The sequence below is a fragment of the Oncorhynchus gorbuscha genome, linkage group LG04 (assembly GCF_021184085.1).
Source record: "Oncorhynchus gorbuscha isolate QuinsamMale2020 ecotype Even-year linkage group LG04, OgorEven_v1.0, whole genome shotgun sequence".
NCBI classification, from domain to species: Eukaryota; Metazoa; Chordata; class Actinopteri; order Salmoniformes; family Salmonidae; genus Oncorhynchus; species Oncorhynchus gorbuscha.
In genome coordinates, this window is record NC_060176.1 from 70,072,695 (window position 1) to 70,094,015 (window position 21,321).

General features: G+C 42.2%; 1 protein-coding gene across 3 annotated transcripts in view; it reads left to right on the forward strand.

Moving 5' to 3' along the window:
• The window catches only part of LOC124034592 (EGF-like repeat and discoidin I-like domain-containing protein 3), a 255,354-nt gene that overhangs the window by 101,767 nt on the left and 132,266 nt on the right, over window positions 1–21,321 (forward strand). For all 3 annotated transcript variants that reach the window (XM_046347990.1, XM_046347991.1, XM_046347992.1), the window contains one exon: window positions 20,334–20,447. In XM_046347990.1, coding sequence (XP_046203946.1) covers window positions 20,334–20,447 — 114 coding nt within the window. The remainder of the gene's footprint in view (window positions 1–20,333; window positions 20,448–21,321) is intronic.

Genomic DNA, 21,321 nt, shown 5'->3' on the forward strand with positions numbered 1-21,321 from the left:
GTAGTGTAGCATGGTTGTACCGTAGCATGGTTGTACCGTAGCATGGTTGTAGTGTAGCATGGTTGTAGTGTAGCATGGTTGTAGTGTAGCAGGACTGTACCGTAGCATGGTTGTAGTGTAGCATGGTTGTAGTGTAGCATGGTTGTAGTGTAGCAGGGCTGTAGTGTAGCAGGGCTGTACCGTAGCATGGTTGTAGTGTAGCAGGGCTGTAGTGTAGCAGGGCTGTACCGTAGCATGGTTGTAGTGTAGCAGGGCTGTAGTGTAGCAGGACTGTAGTGCAGCAGGGCTGTACCGGAGCATGGTTGTAGTGTAGCAGGGATGTAGTGTAGCAGGGCTGTACCGTAGCATGGTTGTAGTGTATCAGGGTTGTAGTGTAGCAGGGCTGTACCGTAGCATGGTTGTAGTGTAGCAGGGCTGTAGTGTAGTAGGGCTGTACCGTAGCATGGTTGTAGTGTAGCAGGGCTGTAGTGTAGCAGGGCTGTACCGTAGCATGGTTGTGGTGTAGCAGGGCTGTAGTGTAGCAGGGCTGTACCGTAGCATGGTTGTAGTGTAGCAGGGCTGTAGTGTTGCAGGACTGTAGTGCAGCAGGGCTGTACCGTAGCATGGTTGTAGTGTAGCATGGCTGTACCGTAGCATGGTTGTAGTGTAGCAGGGTTGTAGTGTAGCAGGGCTGTACCGTAGCATGGTTGTACTGTAGCAGGGCTGTAGTGTAGCAGGGCTGTACCGTAGCATGGTTGTAGTGTAGCAGGGTTGTAGTGTAGCAGGGCTGTACCGTAGCATGGTTGTAGTGTAGCAGGGCTGTAGTGTAGCAGGGCTGTACCGTAGCATGGTTGTAGTGTAGCAGGGCTGTACCGTAGCATGGTTGTAGTGTAGCAGGGTTGTAGTGTAGCAGGGCTGTACCGTAGCATGGTTGTACTGTAGCAGGGCTGTAGTGTAGCAGGGCTGTACCGTAGCATGGTTGTAGTGTAGCAGGGCTGTAGTGTAGCAGGGCTGTACCGTAGCATGGTTGTAGTGTAGCAGGGCTGTAGTGTAGCAGGACTGTAGTGCAGCAGGGCTGTACCGGAGCATGGTTGTAGTGTAGCAGGGCTGTAGTGTAGTATGTTTGTAGTGTAGCAGGGCTGTAGCAGGGCTGTAGTGTAGCAGGGCTGTAGTGTAGCAGGGCTGTAGTGTAGCAGGGCTGTACCGTAGCATGGTTGTAGTGTAGCAGGGCTGTAGTGTAGCATGGTTGTAGTGTAGCAGGGCTGTAGTGTAGCAGGGCTGTACCGTAGCATGGTTGTAGTGTAGCAGGGCTGTAGTGTAGCAGGGCTGTAGTGTAGCAGGGCTGTACCGTAGCATGGTTGTAGTGTAGCATGGTTGTGTAGTGTAGCAGGGCTGCCGTGCATGGTTGTAGTGTAGCAGGGCTGTAGTGTAGCAGGGCTGTACCGTAGCATGGTTGTAGTGTAGCAGGGCTGTAGTGTAGCAGGGCTGTACCGTAGCATGGTTGTAGTGTAGCAGGGCTGTAGTGTAGCAGGACTGTAGTGCAGCAGGGCTGTACCGTAGCATGGTTGTAGTGTAGCAGGGCTGTAGTGTAGCAGGGCTGTAGTGCAGCAGGGCTGTACCGTAGCATGGTTGTAGTGTAGCAGGGCTGTAGTGTAGCAGGGCTGTACCGTAGCATGGTTGTAGTGTAGCAGGGCTGTAGTGTAGCAGGACTGTAGTGCAGCAGGACTGTAGTGCAGCAGGGCTGTACCGTAGCATGGTTGTAGTGTAGCAGGGCTGTAGTGTAGCATGGTTGTAGTGTAGCAGGGCTGTAGTGCAGCAGCGCTGTACCGTAGCATGGTTGTAGTGTAGCAGGGCTGTAGTGTAGCAGGGCTGTAGTGCAGCAGGGCTGTACCGTAGCAGGGCTGTAGTGTAGCATGGTTGTAGTGTAGCAGGGCTGTAGTGTAGCAGGGCTGTACCGTAGCATGGTTGTAGTGTAGCATGGTTGTAGTGTAGCATGGTTGTAGTGTAGCAGAGCTGTAGTGTAGCAGGGCTGTAGTGCAGCAGGGCTGTAGTGCAGCAGGGCTGTAGTGTAGCGAATTTAGCACTCTCCGCAAGTATCCCTTTCTGCCACAGTGCTATTCATCACTCTCATTATTGTCTGACTGAGACACGCTTAGTAAAGAACAAGAGGGGGGAGGGGCAGGGAGTGAGTCCTTACGCTGGTCCAATCAGAACAGGCCGCAGGTCTAACTGTAGACTAAGGTGTTATCGAGGTCCGGATGGAACGGGGGGAGGGGGAGGTGAGGTTGCGAGATAGGGCTTAGTGGCATGGGCTATCTGGCATGCATTATCCCTGGTCCACCCAAAGCCTGCTGCAAATGATTTGATTTAGTTTTTTCTCGTGCATTTATCTCAACCTAGCTCTATGATTTATTATGGACAGGTGCCCATACTGAAAATGAGAGTAGTTCAACAGTGAGTAAATGCATATTTCTGTGAAATGGTATGAAACATTTGTACATTACTTGGAATATTACACAATACAAGATGTGTTACCATCAAAAATATCCCTTATACTCTAGCTATACAGATCTAGGATCAAATTTGATCACTATTTTGTTGCTGAGAATTTTCATGGAAGTGTATTTGAGTTCTAAAAAGGCTTCAAAGTTAGTAATTTAAAAGTTGAAATTCCAGGCTTGATTTGCACCAACGAAAAATGTAACAACCCTTACTAAAATGACCATGAATTATAATCTACATAATAGTTCACATTTCCCGTTACTACATGATTATTTTACTGCTGTAGCAAACTGGCTCAAATTAAGATTCTATATCTGTAGTAGCATCTCTTAGAAAGTAGAGAATCTGATGTAGTCATGAAAATGCCAGGGAATGCAGAGGGCAGTCTGGACAGGTTCTGAGGGAGAAGGCCAAGTTAATAGAGAAAATATAGAACCTTAATATTAACACACACACACACACACACACACACACACACACACACACACACACACACACACACACACACACACACACACACACACACACACACACACACACACACACACACACACACACACACACACACACACACACACACACACACACACACACACACACACACACACAGAAAGACTCCCTCTCCAACCCTCCTTACCCCTCCTAGCCCGACGGTGTAAAAAAAAAACCCTGATGTGCTCTGAACAGCAAATCAGTTTAAGCCTCTGCTCTGCCGTCTCCTCTGTGTATAATTTTACTGAGCTGAGTCAGGGTGAAAGTGAAGCTTCACTTGATCCCGAGGCGCTTGTCTGGGTGAGATAGATGAACGATTCAGGATTCAGCTCAGTAACATTCTGATAATGGTACATTATATGACGAAGATTATGAAATCACTCATCGCTTTAGATGTACAAGTTTGTTTTGTGCTCTTCTCTCTTTGCACATTTATATGATGTGGTGTAATGACTAGAAACAAGTTGGTTCTCAGCTACAATAATGTGCATATTTGTGAATGATGTGTATTTCATGGGCTCATGGAAAACCTATTGCATGACATTCTATGAAACAGATGCATTTGACATACTGTTTCTGTGCTCTTGAAAATATCTTTAGAATGAAATTCATTTTTTTTTTTTAAAGTAAGGGCTGTGACAGTCATGACATTTTGTCAGCAGGTTATTGTCATGCCTAAGCCAGCCGATCTCATGGTAATTGACTGTTAATTAGCACAAACATGTTTAGCATGTCCACGCATAAAAGCTGCATAAATGCCCCTGAACATCTACATTTGAAAAAAGTGTCATAAATAATTGTAATAATAATAAAAATAATTTTAATATACACCACAATAATCCATTATTTATTTTAGTCAGGTCTAAAGAAACATTATGATAACAAGAAAATGTATTTCAGAAGAATAAAAGATGAGTTGGCCTACTGTATGTTATATTGCTAAAAGTGATCATTTGAAACAGGACTATATATATATGCTAGATTTAGAGTTATTTAGCCACTTTAGTTGTGTCCTTAGAAAACCTCAGAATGTCTTAGAAATGAAAACATATATGGGCTGAATGTTGCAACTCTAGGTTATTGATGATTTGTGAAAAAAAGTCGCAAAAAAAGCTTGTGCTCTTTTACTTGCCTCAGGCTGCTCAGCTCTCTCTCATCAAGCGTTCATATTTACACCCATCATACTATTGTCAATTTAATATTGTCTTTACTAATATGTCAAATTTGTTTCGATTTAGAATGGCCCATTGTAAAATGGGCAGGAACAGGGGCAAGGGAGAAAATAAGTTGTCTGTATGCATTCCAATAGCGAATGGAGGCCATTCTATTTTTCAATGATGCCTGTCGGGCTACTATGGTTTTATAGTGGAGCATGTGCTTAATATGAGCAGCTGAGAAATAAATATAGGAACAAATATGTCACTCCACCCATCAACCACCGTTTGAGGAGCATGCTCTCGCTTGTGGACAGGTGATATTCCACCCAAACTCTGTATGCCATGCCATGGGCTCTCCAACCTCGTTCCTGCAGCTATCCAGTGCTTCATTTGGGAAACCAAGTGAAATCTGCTTGGAAACATTGATGTTTTCGCAACATAACATATTTCACTAAACTGTTGACAGCCTCTCTGCGCGCTGGAGAAAGTATTAAAGGAGAGAGAGGAGAGGGAAACGCATGGTGGTGAGATCCTGTATAGCTAAGGTAATTCATTAGGAAAAAAAAAACTATTACTAGGCTATTCAAAATCACCTTGCACAATCAATGAACCTACAGCATCTCCTAGGGCTAAATGTTACCTCCCAGATTTATGGATATACATTTTGGAGAGTACCATAAGGTAACCAGTGCATCCAGTATGCATAATAATACTGTCCACACTCAAAGGTGATTACTCAACATATATATATTTTGGAGTATAGGCTAGACCAATTACGTACCAAATACATCTTAAATCAGATTTGCAATGCCTAATTGTTGGTAGGCTATGTACAGTATGTATTGTATAATGGCACATAAGCCTATGCATATGCATAATCTGTAATATGCGTATGGGTGTTTTGAATGAATCATCACCTTATAGAAAGCTCTGTCGATTTCATTTTGTTAGGCTTTGAAACGACATCCACAATGACCATGCTTTACACTCAGTTTCAACCTGCTATTGAACCTCTTTCTTCAAATTGATTGTCACAGTGAGGCAGATACTGTTTAGAACATGATAAGTGTTTGATGTGATTTTTGATTGCATTTGCATTTGATGTCAGAGTCAGTGGTTAGAGGGACAATACAGCCTTGAGTACCAGGCCATTAGGACCTGGTGGTCATTAGCAAGTAGGGTACTACCAAAGCATGCCCAGAGTGCATAAAAGGAGATTATGGTGACTCAACGGTCACATGGAATTTTACTGCAGTCATGACTCATGACTGACAGAGTGGCGGTAATATGGTCATCGCAACAGCCCTAAATACAGTAGATGAAACCACGTTTGAAACACATCATCCTACCCTGCTTAATGGTGATTGCACATAATCATGCTCATCAAATGAGCTTAGCAAACTGAACCATTTGGCAATGTGTGGTGTGTTACATGCTTATTATATGTTAATTACTGAATCGAATGCAAAGAGGCTGCCTTGGACACCTCTCAGTTCCTAAGTCTTTGGCCCTGTGCCTTTGGATGTGCCTGTGGTATAGTGAGATGGAACCGGGAGGGTGTTTGTTTACCTGACCCCATGGACTAGCACATCCCCGTCTCTCTCCGTCTCTCACTGGACGGATTAACTGCATTCCCTCAAGTAATCCGCTCTCTCTCACCTGATTTACCGGCAACACAGCACTTTAACGTCTCACTTTTCTACCTCTGAGATTCTAGGGGTGGCTGGCCTCTCAAAAAGGAGCAAATCATTGCCCTGGCTGTGTTCGTCTCTGTGTTATGGCCTGCTGCCCGCAATCTGGTCTTGTGTGACTCAGCTGGTAGAGCAGCGTGCTTGCAATGCAAGGGTTTTGGGTTTGACTCCCACGGGGCGGACCTGTACGAAAAATGTATGCACTCACTACTATAAGTTGCTCTACTTAAGAGTGTCTGCTAAATGACTGAAAAGTAATCTGAATGGCTCAGCCATCAATAAGCTGCTCCCAAACATTTTAAACCTGCATTAGGAAGTTGAGTCTATCATAGTTCATGTGGGATTCAATTACATTATGAAGGACAGCTCAGAACAGCTGAAGATGGATTTTAAAGAACTGACTGGGTCTCTGCTTGACACCAACAAACGCCCCATAATATCTGTCCCTGTGTCCGCCCTAAATCGTGGCATTGAACATTTCAGCAGACTTTTAGTCCTCCATTACTGGCTATGAGGCTATTGCAGCTCTGTTGGTGTAACATTTATTGACAGTTTTGACACCTTCTGGAAACAAAGCATAAGGAGGATGGGTTCCACCCAAATCATTTGTGTTCATGGATCCTTTCACGGCATTATAAGGTTGTGTTGAGACTTATCAATGATCCAAGCCCAACTCAGTTAATCTCTACCATTGTGTCGCTGAGTTGTCATAATGTTTCAGAAAATGTACATTATCCCAGGGGTGTTAGAAGACCCAATGTAAGAAACCTAATGTATGTCCCTCTAACTGCCCGGAATGCCTCTGCTAATCCTACAGCTATTGTATGCAGTAATAATGTACCATGAACTAGAGTTATATTGTTAGCACTGAGGTGGTGTGCCCTAGTAGGAAGTCCACTGTGTGCAGCTCACCCTGCACTAACATAAATAACATGAGCATGTCTACTTCTGCTAAGCTTCCCAGGAAAGCAATGAAAATATTTGAGAATCACAGAAAGTGCTAAAAGAAAATTGCCCACGTTAACGTATGCAGCTTAAGAAATAAGGTTCATGAAGTTAATCATTTGCTAGTAACAGATTACCTTCATATTCTGACAATCTCTGAAACTCACTTAGATAATACCTTTGATGATACAGTGGTAGAAATACATGGTTATAACATATACAGGAAAGACAGAAATGCCAAAGGTGGAGGTGATGCCTTTTATATTCAGAACCACCCACATTCCTATAAAGCTTAGAGAGGATCTTATGTTAAATACTGAAGTTATATGGCTTCAGGTTCATCTGCCTCACCTAAAGCTCATTCTGGTCTAAAGCTGCTATAGACCACAAAGTGCTAACTTTCAGTATATGGATAACGTGTGAAATGCTTGATAATGTACATCCCCGTCTATCTATGTGATATCAACAGAGAGGTTTAAATATTTCAGATACTTAAAGCATTATATTTGGGACAAATCATTCACTAAACCCTAAACCTCAACTAAATCATGTAATAAGTAATGTGGAAATTGAGCAAGATGAGTAGACTATACTGCTTGGAGTAACCCTGGATTGTAAACTGTCATGGTCAAAACATGTTGGTACAACAGTAGCTAAGATGGGGGGAGTCTGTCCATGACAACCTTTTTAATCAACAAGACAGCCAACAGGCTCTAGTTTTGTCGCACCTGGACTACTGTTCAGTCACGTGGTCAGGTGCCACAAGAGGGACATCGGAAAGTTACAATTGGCTCAGAACAGGGCAGCATGGCTGGCTCTTAAATTCATTATTCTCAAATTGATTATTATTATCTATGAACATTTGAACATCTTGGCCATGTTCTGTTATAATCTCCACCTGGGTTTCTTACTAGTTTCTGGCCTTTCTATGGAGTTTTTCCTAGCCACTGTGCTTCTATACCTGCATTGCCTGCTGTTTGGGGTTTTAGGCTGGGTTTCTGTACAGCACTTTGTGACATCAGCTGATGTAAGAAGGGCTTTATAAATACATTTGATTGATTGATTGACATGGAGAGATAACATTAATAATATGCATGTAAATCTCTCATGGCCGAAAGTGGAGGATGGATTGACTTCATCACTACTTGTTTTTATAAGAAATGTTGACATGCTAAATGCACAGAGGTGTCTGTTTAAACTAGAGGTCGACCGATTATGATTTTTCAACGCCGATGCCGATTATTGGAGGACCAAAAAGGCCGATACCGATTAATCGGCCAATTGTTTTTCTATTTTTAGCTGTAATATTGACAATTACAACAATACTGAATGAATACTCATTTTAACTTAATATAATACATCAATAAAATCAATTTAGCCTCAAATACAATAATGAAACATGTTCAATTTGGTTTAAATAATGCAAAGACAAAGTGTTGGAGAAGAAAGTAAAAGTGCAATATGTGCCATGTAAGCAAGCTAACGTTTAAGGTCCTTGTTCAGAACATGAGAACATATGAAAGCTGGTGGTTCCTTTTAACACGAGTCTTCAATATTCCCATGTAAGAAGTTTTATGTTGTAGTTATTAAAGGAATTATAGAACTATTTATCCTATACCATTTTTGTATTTCATTCACCTTTGACTATTGGATGCTCTTATAGGCACTTTAGTATTGCCAGTGTAACAATATAGCTTCCATCCCTCTCCTCGCTCCTCCTGAGCTCGAACCAGGAACACAACGACAACAGCCACCCTCGAAGCAGCATTACCCATGCAGAGCATGTGATGTTTGAAACGCTATTAGCGCGCACCCCGCTAACTAGCTAGCCATTTCCCATCGGTTACACCAGCCTAATCTTCGGAGTTGATAGGCTTGAAGTAATAAACAGTGCAATGCACAACGAAGAGCTGCTGGCAAAACGCACTAAAGTGCTGTTTGAATGAATGCTTACGAGCCTGCTGTTGCCTACCACCGCTCAGTCAGACTGCTCTATCAAATCATAGACTTAATTATAACATAATAACACACAGAAATACGAGCCTTAGACCTTAAATGATCTATTCCTTTATTCTTTCAGTGAAATATGGAACCGTTCTGTATTTTATCTAAGGGGTGGCATCCATTAGTCTAAATATTCCTGTTACATAGCACATGTCATAATTACCTAAAATTCTGGCAAATTAGGCGGCCCAAACTGTTGCATATACACTGACTCTGTGTGCAATGAACGCAAGAGAAGTGACACAATTTCACCTGGTTAATATTGCCTGCTAACCTGGATATCTTTTAGCTAAATATGTGGTTTAAAAATATTTACTTCTGTGTATTGATTTTAAGAAAGGCATTGATGTTCATGGTTAGGTACACATTGGAGCAACGATCCGCACCACATCGATTATATGCAACGCAGGACACGCTAGATAAACTATTAATATCAACCATGTGTAGTTAACTAGTGATTATGCGTGTTTGATTGTTTTTTTATAAGATAAGTTTAATGCTAGCTAGCAACTTACCCTTGCTTACTGCATTAGCGTAACAGGCAGTCTTGTGGAGTGCAATGAGAGGCAGGTGGTTAGAGCGTTGGACTAGTTAACTGTAAGGTTGCAAGATTGAATCCCTGAGCTGACAAGGTGAAAATCTGTCTTTCTGCCCCTGAACGAGGCAGTTAACCCACCGTTCCTAGGCCGCCATTGAAAATAAGAATGTGTTCTTAACTGACTTGCCTAGTTAAATAAAGATTAAATAAAGGTGTACTAAGAAAATAAATAAAAATATCGGCCAAATCGGTGTCCAAAAATACCGATTTCCAATTGTTATGAAAACTTAAAATCGGCCCTAATTAATCGGCCATTCCGATTAATCGGTCGACCTCTAGTTTAAACTACCAGCACACAGTTCCGACACCCATGCATACCACACAAGATATGCCATCAAAAGTCTCTTCACAATCCCCAAGTCAAGAACAGACCATGGGAGGCACACAGTACTACATAAATCCATGGCTACCTGGAACTCAATTCCACATCATGTAACTGATGCAAGTAAAATTAGGTTTAAAAAACAGATACAATACACCTTATGGAACAGCGGGGACTGTGACGAGACACACACGTACAGGCACAGACACAGACACAAATGATAAGACACGCACTCTACATACACGTTCACATGGATGTTGTATTGTAAATATGTGATAGTAGAGTAGTGGCCTGAGGGATGCATTGGGTTATGTGCTATAAAATATAATGTCATGTAATATTTTAAACTGTATAAAACTGCCTTAATGTTGTTATACCTCTTATGGTACCTGTTGTGTCATACATGTGTATTCTGCCTGCTAAGGTTCTATAGATGCCAGTGATGTATAAAAGGCACGTGCTGTACTACTAATAATGTTCATTTATGGGATAAATATCAATTACATTTAGCCATATGGCTGCATTGTAAGTGCAAAATATTTAGGACGCCTGAATGACCTCAAAAAGAGAGGTTGAGATGGAGACAAATGCAACCATTTCTGTCCATGAGATCCGACATCTGGACACAGGCAGGTGGGAACCCTATTAAATACCATCTGAGTGTCCCAATCAGCCATGTCGATACTCTGCTGTATGTTCAGCGCTGAATGGCATGACTGATTTATGTTTTCTTTTTTTAGACCCCTCTTTGATAATTCATAGTGGGGGGTTTTCTCCTTCATGCAATTCTATGAAATAATGCAGCATAATGAGTTTGAAAAGCCGTTTTGAAAATCTCAGCTTTAATGATGATTGGCCCTTGTTGTCATGTATAATGCAGAAACTAGTCAGTGTTTGTCAGGTTAATATTCTTAACGAGATCGTTAGGCCCCTCTAGGTTGAATTAATTAAAACATAATCCTCCTTGATTGCGACAGCCTCCTGCTATCAAGATGGAATCCCTCCGACAAGTGCTTGTTTGTTCATTTCACAGCTAATAATATGTTAGTCAGTGGGGGACAGGGTGTCTAACTGGGTGCTCTCATTTCAATCACGGTGCCCCTTGCATGGACGGATAATTACCTGTAATTGTCCTTTGGTGCCATCACAGAGCACTGTTACAGACAAGGTCTCCAACAGGAAATGTGCTCTACTCACCTCGGCAGTGTTACAGGGTTTCACTGGATTCCTTTCAAACAAATATTATCACACTATTAGAGTCACTTTGCGGGTATTGACAACAATGATCAGCAACATGTGTTGGTAATAGTATGTCATCATGCCAAAATATCAGAAAGGTGTTTTATGCATGATTTAATCCTAGTCATCATGAATGGAATCCGTTGAAAACTGTGGGACAGCCTTGAATAGAGCGCGTCCTAATACTCCTTTACTTTGTCTTTGCAAACTGAGCAGTTGGTCAGGTCTGTTTCAGGGTGGCAGGTAGTCTAGTGGTTGAAAGCATTGGGCCAATCCCTGAGCAGACGAAGTCAATAATCTGCTGATGTGCCCTTGAGCAAGATGCTTTACTCTAATTGCTCCTGGTTAAGAGTGTCAGCTAAATGACTACAATGTTTCCCCACTCTCAATGTTTCAAAGAGGAACTGTGTCACCTCTTAATCATAATCGAACAGGACTGAACCCTGAGATGTGCTTTTGATCAATTTATTCTGCAGTTTAGCAGGACTCCACAGCCCCCTACGTACCTACCTACCTACCACGCGAGGCCAATATCAATGTCTATGTCTATAGTGGTAACATTGAAAGCCCTTGTCTTTCTCAATTTGGACATATGGTCCAGATGAAATGCTTTTCAAAATATAACGTTGTCTTTGTTTCCCGGCAGGGTGCATGTTCTGTCTGATTCTACTCAGTTATGGAGGACTTGTCTTTATTCGTTTCAGTGCTTTCAGTGCTTTCACCATCAGGTTGAGAAAGTTCAGCTCCGCAGAGGTATTCTCTCCAACATCACACGCATCATATGAGGGTTGGCTACTGTGACTGGTGCTCCATAGGTCTATGTGCTCTTTGAATATAATAGGAAATAAATGGAATGTTAGCCTATAATGAGTGCTAATGTGTTCCCATAACGGTGTCTGAAACATTGTCAAGGTAGCACATATAAACTTCACATGCCACAATAGACAGGCATGCCAATGTGGATGTGATGTTCCTCAACTTTCAGAATGCAGTATTGCAACAGTCTCATCACACTGATAACTAAGAATTCAATTTGAATATAGACAGAAAACCCTCATTTGGAATTTTGCTAGTAAGCGGTGGGCTTGGCCAAATGCCATCAGCTGATGTGAGGTAATGTGTGTTATGGATGTGTTAGCTTGGATACTGCACTTAGATGACAAAATTGCCAAAAATAATAGAATCAGCTCATCAGATTTTAGTCTATGATTTGACTATTAAATGTTCAATGTTTCTTTAGAATTTTTTTCCCAATGTCCCAAAGTTTCAACACATTCAAATGAGAGTTCAGTTCACGTAACAGGGTTGACCTTAAAATGAGGGAAATACGTAAATGAATCACTAATCTTCAGAATTTACTTTATCAAAGCAACACAAAAAACTAGGGATTTACAATGATGGTGAAATGTGTAAGTGGGTTAAAATCTTCCTAGATGTGACACAGGTTTGACAGAGGGGCAAGTCAAAATACAGATTTTTGGCAAGATTCTTGGTCTTAGCAAGATTTTAAGTCAGAAGTTTACATACACCTAAGGCAAATACATTTAAACTCAGTTTTTCACAATTCCTAACATTTAATCCTAGTAAAAATTCCCTGCCTTAGGTCAGTTAGGATCACCACTTTATTTTAAGAATGTGAAATGTCAGAATAATAGATTGATAGAGAAAAATATTTATTTCAGCTTTTATTTCTTTCACATTCCCAGTGAGTCAAAAGTTTACATACACTTGATTAGTATTTGGTAGCACTGCCTTTAAATTGTTTAAATTGTGTCAAACGTTTCAGTGAGCCTTCCACATGCTTCCCACAATAAGTTAGGTGCATTTTGTCCCATTCCTCCTGACAGAGCTGGTGTAACTGAGTCAGGTTTGTAGGCCTTGCTCGCACATGCATTTTCAGTTCTGCCCACAAATGTTCTATAGGAATGAGGTCAGGGCTTAGTGATGGCCACTCCAATACCTTGACTTTGTTGTCCTTAAGCCATTTGCCATAACTTTGGAAGTATGCTTGGGGTCATTGTCCATTTGGAAGACCCATTTAAGACCAAGCTTTAACTTCCTGACTGATTTTAAATTTTTAAATTTTATTTCACCTTTATTTTACCAGGTAGGCTAGTTGAGAACAAGTTCTCATTTGCAACTGCGACCTGGCCAAGATCAATCATAGCAGTGTGAACAGACAACACAGAGTTACACATGGAGTAAACAATTAACAAGTCAATAACACAGTAGAAAAAAAGGGGAGTCTATATACAATGTGTGCAAAAGGCATGAGGAGGTAGGCGAATAATTACAATTTTGCAGATTAACACTGGAGTGATAAATGATCAGATGGTCATGTACAGGTAGAGATATTGGTGTGCAAAAGAGCAGAAAAGTAAATGAATAAAAACAGTGTGGGGATGAGGTAGGTGAAAATGGGTGGGCTATTTACCAATAGACTATGTACAGCTGCAGCGATCGGTTAGCTGCTCAGATAGCTGATGTTTGAAGTTGGTGAGGGAGATAAAAGTCTCCAACTTCAGCGATTTTTGCAATTTGTTCCAGTCACAGGCAGCAGAGTACTGGAACGAAAGGAGGCCGAATGAGGTGTTGGCTTTAGGGATGATCAGTGAGATACACCTGCTGGAGCGCGTGCTACAGCGGAGCTTTACCTAGCATAGACTTGTAGATGACCTGGAGCCAGTGGGTCTGGCGACGAATATGTAGCGAGGGCCAGCCGACTAGAGCATACAAGTCGCAGTGGTGGGTGGTATAAGGTGCTTTAGTGACAAAACGGATGGCACTGTGATAAACTGCATCCAGTTTGCTGAGTAGAGTGTTGGAAGCAATTTTGTAGATGACATCGCCGAAGTCGAGGATCGGTAGGATAGTCAGTTTTACTAGGGTAAGCTTGGCGGCGTGAGTGAAGGAGGCTTTGTTGCGGAATAGAAAGCCAACTCTTGATTTGATTTTCGATTGGAGATGTCTGATATGAGTCTGGAAGGAGAGTTTGCAGTCTAGCCAGACACCTAGGTACTTATAGGTGTCCACATATTCAAGGTCGGAACCATCCAGGGTGGTGATGCTAGTCGGGCATGCAGGCAGCGATCGGTTGAAAAGCATGCATTTGGTTTTTACCAGCGTTTAAGAACAGTTGGAGGCCACGGAAGGAGTGTTTTATGGCATTGAAGCTCGTTTGGAGGTTAGATAGCACAGTGTCCAATGACGGGCCGAAAGTATATAAAATGGTGTCGTCTGCGTAGAGGTTGATCAGGGAATCGCCCGCAGCAAGAGCAACATCATTGATATATACAGAGAAAAGAGTCGGCCCGAGAATTGAACCCTGTGGCACCCCCATAAAGACTGCCAGAGGACCGGACAGCATGCCCTCCGATTTGACACACTGAACTCTGTCTGCAAAGTAATTGGTGATCAGGCAAGGCAGTCATCCAAAAAACCGAGGCTACTGAGTCTGCCGATAAGAATATGGTGATTGACAGAGTCGAAAGCCTTGGCAAGGTCGATGAAGACGGCTGCTGTCTTTTATCGATGGCGGTTATGATATCGTTTAGTACCTTGAGTGTGGCTGAGGTGCACCCGTGACCGGCTCGGAAACCAGATTGCACAGCGGAGAAGGTACGGTGGGATTCGAGATGGTCAGTGACCTGTTTGTTGACTTGGCTTTCGAAGACCTTAGATAGGCAGGGCAGGATGGATATAGGTCTGTAACAGTTTGGGTCCAGGGTGTCTCCCCCTTTGAAGAGGGGGATGACTGCGGCAGCTTTCCAATCATTGGGGATCTCAGACGATATGAAAGAGAGGTTGAACAGGCTGGTAATAGGGGTTGCGACAATGGCGGCGGATAGTTTCAGAAATAGAGGGTCCAGATTGTGAAGCCCAGCTGATTTATACGGGTCCAGGTTTTGTAGCTCTTTCAGAACATCTGCTATCTGGATTTGGGTAAAGGAGAACCTGGAGAGGCTTGGGTGAGGAGCTCCGGGGTGGGGGGGGCGGAGCTGTTGGCAGAGGTTGGAGTAGCCAGGCGGAAGGCATGGCCAGCCGTTGAGAAATGCTTGTTGAAGTTTTCGATAATCATGGATTTATCGGTGGTGACCGTGCTACCTAGCCTCAGTGCAGTGGGCAGCTGGGAGGAGGTGCTCTTGTTCTCCATGGACTTCACAGTGTCCCAGAACTTTTTAGGAGTTGGAGCTACAGGATGCAAACTTCTGCCTGAAGAAGCTGGCCTTAGCTTTCCTGACTGACTGCGTGTATTGGTTCCTGACTTCCCTGAACAGTTGCATGTCGCGGGGACTATTCAATGCTATTGCAGTCCGCCACAGGATGTTTTTGTGCTGGTCGAGGGGGGGATGTCTTGTGATGTTGCTTCAATATATCCACGTATGTTTCCATCTATTTTGTGAAGTGCACCACTCGCTCCTGCAGTATAGCACCCTCACAACATGATGCCGCCACCCCAGTGTTTCACGGTTGGGATGGTGTTCTTCAACTTGTAAGCCTCCCCCTTTTTCCTCCAAACATAAGGATGGTCATTATGGCCAAACAGTTCTATTTTTGTTTCATCAGACCAGAGGACATTTCTCCAAAAAGTATGATCTTTGTCCCCATGTGTAGTTGCAAAAAACAGACTGGCTTTTTTATGGCGGTTTTGGAGCAGTGGCTTCTTCCTTGCTGATCGGCCTTTCAGGTTATGTCGATATAGGACTCGTTTTACTGTGGATATAGATACTTTGGTACCTGTTTCCTCCAGCATCTTCACAACGTCCTATGCTGTTGTTCTGGGTTTGATTTGCACTTTTCGCACCAAAGTACATTCATTTTTAGGAGACATAACGCGTCTCCTTCCTGAGCGGTATGACGGCTGCGTGGTCCCATGATGTTTATACTTGCGTACTATTGTTTGTACAGATGAACGTGGTACCTTCAGGCGTTTGGAAATAGCTCCCAAGGATGAACCAGACTTGTGGTCTACAATTTATTTTCTGAGGTCTTGGCTGATTTTCTTTTCATTTTCCGATGATATCAAGCAAATAGGCACTGAGTTTGAAGATAGGCCTTGAAATACATCCACGGGTACACCTCCAATTGACTTAAATGATATAAATTCAGAATCAGAAGCTTCTAAAGCCATGACATCATTTTCTGGAATTTTCCAAGCTGTTTAATGGCACAGTCAACTTAGTGTATGTAAACGTCTGACCCACTGGACTTGTGATACAGTGAATTATAAGTGAAATAATCTGTCTGTAAACAATTCTTGGAAAAATTGCTTGTGTTATGCACAAAGTACATGTCCTAACCGACTTGCAAAAACCATAGTTTGTTAACAAGAGATTTGTGGAGTGGTTGAAAAACAAATGAATGACTCCAACCTAAGTGTATGTAAACTCCCGAATTCAACTGTTTATAAAAAAATGGCTGATATAAAATAACATTTTTTTTAAAGTCAATGTTCATGCACAATTTCTACTTAAAGTGTCAAAGGTACTCTTTTCATGGAATTACCCACCAATGTCTATGTCTGTAGTGGCAACAGTGAAAGCCCTTGTCTTTCTCACTTTAGACATATGGTCCAGATGATATGCTTTTCAAAATATAATGTTATTCCCTTTGTTCCCCTGTGGTGTGCATGTTCCAGCTGATTCTGCTCAGTTATGGAGGGCTTATCTTTATTCGTTTCAGTGCTTGAATTCTCATCACTGTCAGGTTGAGAAGGTTCATCTCAGCAGGGGTATTCTCTCCATCATCACATGCATCATATGAGTAGGGGGCTACTGTGACTAATGCTCCACATATATATGTGTTCTTTGAATATCACAGTGTAATCTGTGCCTATATGAGGGCCACACGTGTTCCCAGAATGATGTCTGGAACATTGTCTGGGACACACCTGGAACACGGTAGAATTTTCAAACGGCACACGCCACCATAGACATAGGCATACCTTTGTGAATGTGACGTTCCGCAACTTTTAGAACACAGTATCGAATTTGTCTTTCAACTGTCTTGTCACGCTGCTACATAGACAAACCTTAATTTGGAGTTTTGATTGTATGCTGTGGGCTTGGCCAAATGTCATCAGCTGAACCGAGGGCATGTGTGCTATTATGGATGTATTAGCAAGGATACTACACTTAGATGTGGAAGATAACATCTCAGAAAATCATCAGAAAAACATCCTAACAGGCTTATACTTTATTCATATTTGTGTCCTTAAGCTTGCAGAGTTTGTTCCATAATCATTAAATCAGTGTTTATTAGTCACTGAAGAGTAGGGCATGCTTTAGAGTGGGATTAAGTGTCTTAGTACTCACTTTACTAGAGGTGGAAATGAGACCTTTGCTTATGTGTATGTTTCCAAATGCCAAGTTATGGATTCTTCTCAAAATCTATTCCAACCTTTTTCTTGTGTGCATGACACTGGCAGGATGCCATAAAGTGGATTCCTTTATGAGATCTCCTGTCATGAAACACATCCGGTTCACAGTAGGTTATTCTCAGCAGGACTTTGCCCCAAACGCTAACTGACGTCAGTATCAGATCACAGACATAGCAGACAGACTGTGGACCAATAGGGAATTTTTAGAGTGTAAACAGTACAGCACTGATTTCGATCTGCATCTAAAGAACATGATGGCTGACATGTGTCACTGTTCTGTGATCTGTAGATGAAATGGCATGAGACCAGCTAGTTCCAGCTAGATTGAAGATGTGTACATTCCTTACTACCTAATGTACTGTACATTCTTTACATTGCATAGCTCAAGTCTACACAGTAGTGGTGCAGTAGCCTGCTACAGTGCCTTGCAAATGTATTTATCCCCCTTGGCAGTTCTCCCATATTGTTACATTACAACCTGTAATTTAACTTCTTGCGGCGACCCATCCCGGATCCGGGATCGTGACTACGGCTCAAGCTCATTACCATAACGCAAAATGCAAAAAAATATTCTTAGAAATATTTAACCTCCACACATTAACAAGTCCAATAGCTCAAATGAAAGATAAACAACTTGTTCATCTACCCAGCAAGTCAGATTTCTAAAATGTTTGACGGAGAAAACATAGCACATATTTATATTAGACCACCACCGAAACAAAAGACGAGAGGCAGCCATTTTGTCCCAGAAAATATAAAATTATAAAAGCAGGATTAAAAAATAAATCATTCACTAACCTTTTGAAAATCTTCATCAGATGACAGTAATAGTACATGTTACACAATACATTTTTTTTCAATAATATGCCATTTATACCCATAAATCTCTGTTTACAATGACGACATTTCAAAAAATGCTACTCAAATGTCCGGAGAAATGATGTTAGCTCCGACAGATAACGTCAGATAACAAGCAACAAACATGACTAAATATACATGTTCTACATATAGTTACAAAGATACACTTCTTCTTAATGCAACCGCTGTATTACATTTATTTTTAACGTTACAGAATTCGGTCACTGGCTATACAATGAGGCGGCGCTCAGATATTAGCAGTATGTCTCCTCTACGTTTGGAGTCCACAGAAACCCAAAATAACCACATAAATATTCCCTTACCTTTGATGTTCTTCGATCAGAAGATGTAGAAGGAGTCATACTTACCCAATACATCGTTTGGTTTCACGTTGTGTGTCTCTGTATTAGCATATGCTAACAGCTTCAGCTGAAATGCACCCAAAATGACTTCTGGTCCCGCACTCTTGCGCATCAAAACTTCAAATTTACATATTATATGTCGACTAAACTGGTCAAACTATGTGCAGAATCGAGCTTTATGATGTTTTTAACATGTAAAACAATGATCAGCGCGAACAGACAAACCGCCTTCAATTGCTGTTACTTGGAAAAGAACGTGCCCCAAATCGGCCGCGCGCAAGAGTGCATGTATTTGAGAGTGACACCAACATTTTCGCTCGCCAAACGACGAGGGCTCGCGGGATTCTCACAATGAACGCGCCATTTGAAAGCAGGCATCGCGCTGAACACATACATACTGTTCCCAGATCGGTAGCTGCCTGGGAAGGGTGGGGGCGATGACGTCAAAGTTGACCCAACTTTTCTCTTGACAAGAGAGTTTGGGAGAAAGGCTGCCCTGAGAGTTCTGCTTTACATACAGACATAATTTAAACGGTTTTAGAAACTTTAGAGTTTTTTCTATTCAATAATAATTATTATATGCATATATTAGCAATTTTGGGAAAAAATATTTTCAGTTTACTATGGGCACGCACTTCCTCCAAAGGGGGCAGTATTGAGGCCTAGTCTTAAGAGGTTAAAGAAAGAAAAAGAAAGAAAATGTGTTTGGTGTTCGACCAAAAGACATATGAGAGACTCCCAAAACATATAGAAGAAGGTACTCCGGTAAGATGAGACTAAAATTGAGCTTTTTGGCCCACTAGGAAATGTTATGTCTAGCGCAAACCGAACATCTCTCATCACCCTGAGAACATCATCCCATCAGTGAAACATGGTGGTGAAAGCATCGTGCTGTGGGGAATCTTTTCATCAGCAGAGGCTGGGAAACTGGTCAGAATTGAAGGAATGATGGATGGCGCTAAATACAGGGAAATACTTGAGGGAAACCTGTTTCAGTCTTCCAGAGATTTGAGACTGGGACAGAGGTTCACCTTCCAGCAGGACAACGACCCTATGCATACTGCTAAAGCAACATTTGACTGGTTTAAGGGGAAACATTTAAATGTCATGGAATGGCCTAATCAAAGCCCAGACCTCAATCCAATTGAGAATATGTGGTATAACTTAAAGATTGCTGTACACCAGTGGAACCCATCCAACTTGAAGGAGCTGGAACAGTTTTGCCTTGAAGAATGGGCAAAAATCCCAGTGGCTAGATGTGCCAGACATACCCCAAGAGACTTGCAGCTGTAATTGCTGCAAAAGGTGTCTCTACAAAGTATTGACTTTGGGGGGATGAATAGTTATGCAACCTCAAGTCTTTTTTTTTGGTCTTGTTTCTTGTTTGCTTCACAATAAAAAAATATTTTGCATCTTCAAGTGGTAGGAATGTTGTGTAAATCAAATGATACAACCCAAATCTATTTTAATTCCAGGTTGTAAGGCAACAAAATAGGAAAAATGCCAAGGGGGTTGAATACTTTCGCAAGCCACTGTATATATGTTTGTTGAAAGTCCCAAACCTAAATTGGTGGGTAGCATTAACGGTCGATCCCAGGAAACCATTTGATGTATTAGCTTCAGGAAGCCAGCCGCTCCATCTCAGCGAAAGCATCTTGGGGAGGCAGAATCAAGTATCAAATGGAGCAAATTCAATAAATATTCCCCACGAATGCAAATTAATTGGAACCATGTCCTGCTAATTGCAAACATTTCTGCTTCAAAGATATTAATGTGCCTCTTTTCTGTTTTCTTGGCTCTTACAGATGTTAACGAATGCGAGAGAGACCCGTGTAAAAATGGGGGCATCTGCACAGATCTGGTTGCCAACTACTCGTGCGAATGCCCCGGGGAGTACATGGGAAGGAACTGCCAATACAGTAAGTGCTTTATTTTTCTCTTATTTTCTCTTCTCTTTTATGATCAGCCTTGCCTGGCTCTTCTCTTTTATGATCAGCCTTGCCTGGCTCTTCTCTTTTATGATCAGCCTTGCCTGGTGTACAGAACAGTTGGTAAGTGCTGGCAAACAGGGCAAAAATATTATTTAAATGTGTTTCTTTGTTTCTTTTCTTTGTTTCTTACTCTAACCTCTTTCTGTATCTAAATCCACAAGGGTCTGTATCTGTGTTTTGTGGAAATTGTTGTGAGGATTCTGGGTTGTTCGAGATGAGACTGACTTGGACAAAGGCTCCTCCATGATTTCAGACAATCAATGGGGCAGACCTTGCACAACACACATGAACACACATATGCATGCATGCAACCACACACACACACACACACACACACACACACACACACACACACACACACACACACACACACACACACACACACACACACACACACACACACACACACACACACACACACACACACACACACACACACACACACACACACACACACACACACACACACACACACACACGCACACACAGATTCTTAACCTTACCCACATACTCTGCTTTCACCAGACATATTCCCTCTTTGGGGACATTAACAATACTTACACTTTCTCTTTAAGTTACAACAATGTGCTAGTTTTGAGTAGTCCAGTGGGAGCTGAACTGAATTTTTTGTAATACAGTCATGTCATTGGACCAACTTTTGGCACCGTCTGGTAGAGCCTGAATAGGTTGCTAGTGACTGGCCATGTCCGAATACCCGTACTTGCGTTCTAGGCTGTGAGAGTGTACGCCCTGCTGCTCGTTGTTAAGCTAGTGCTCCTGCTACCTGTCTCTCCTTAACTTG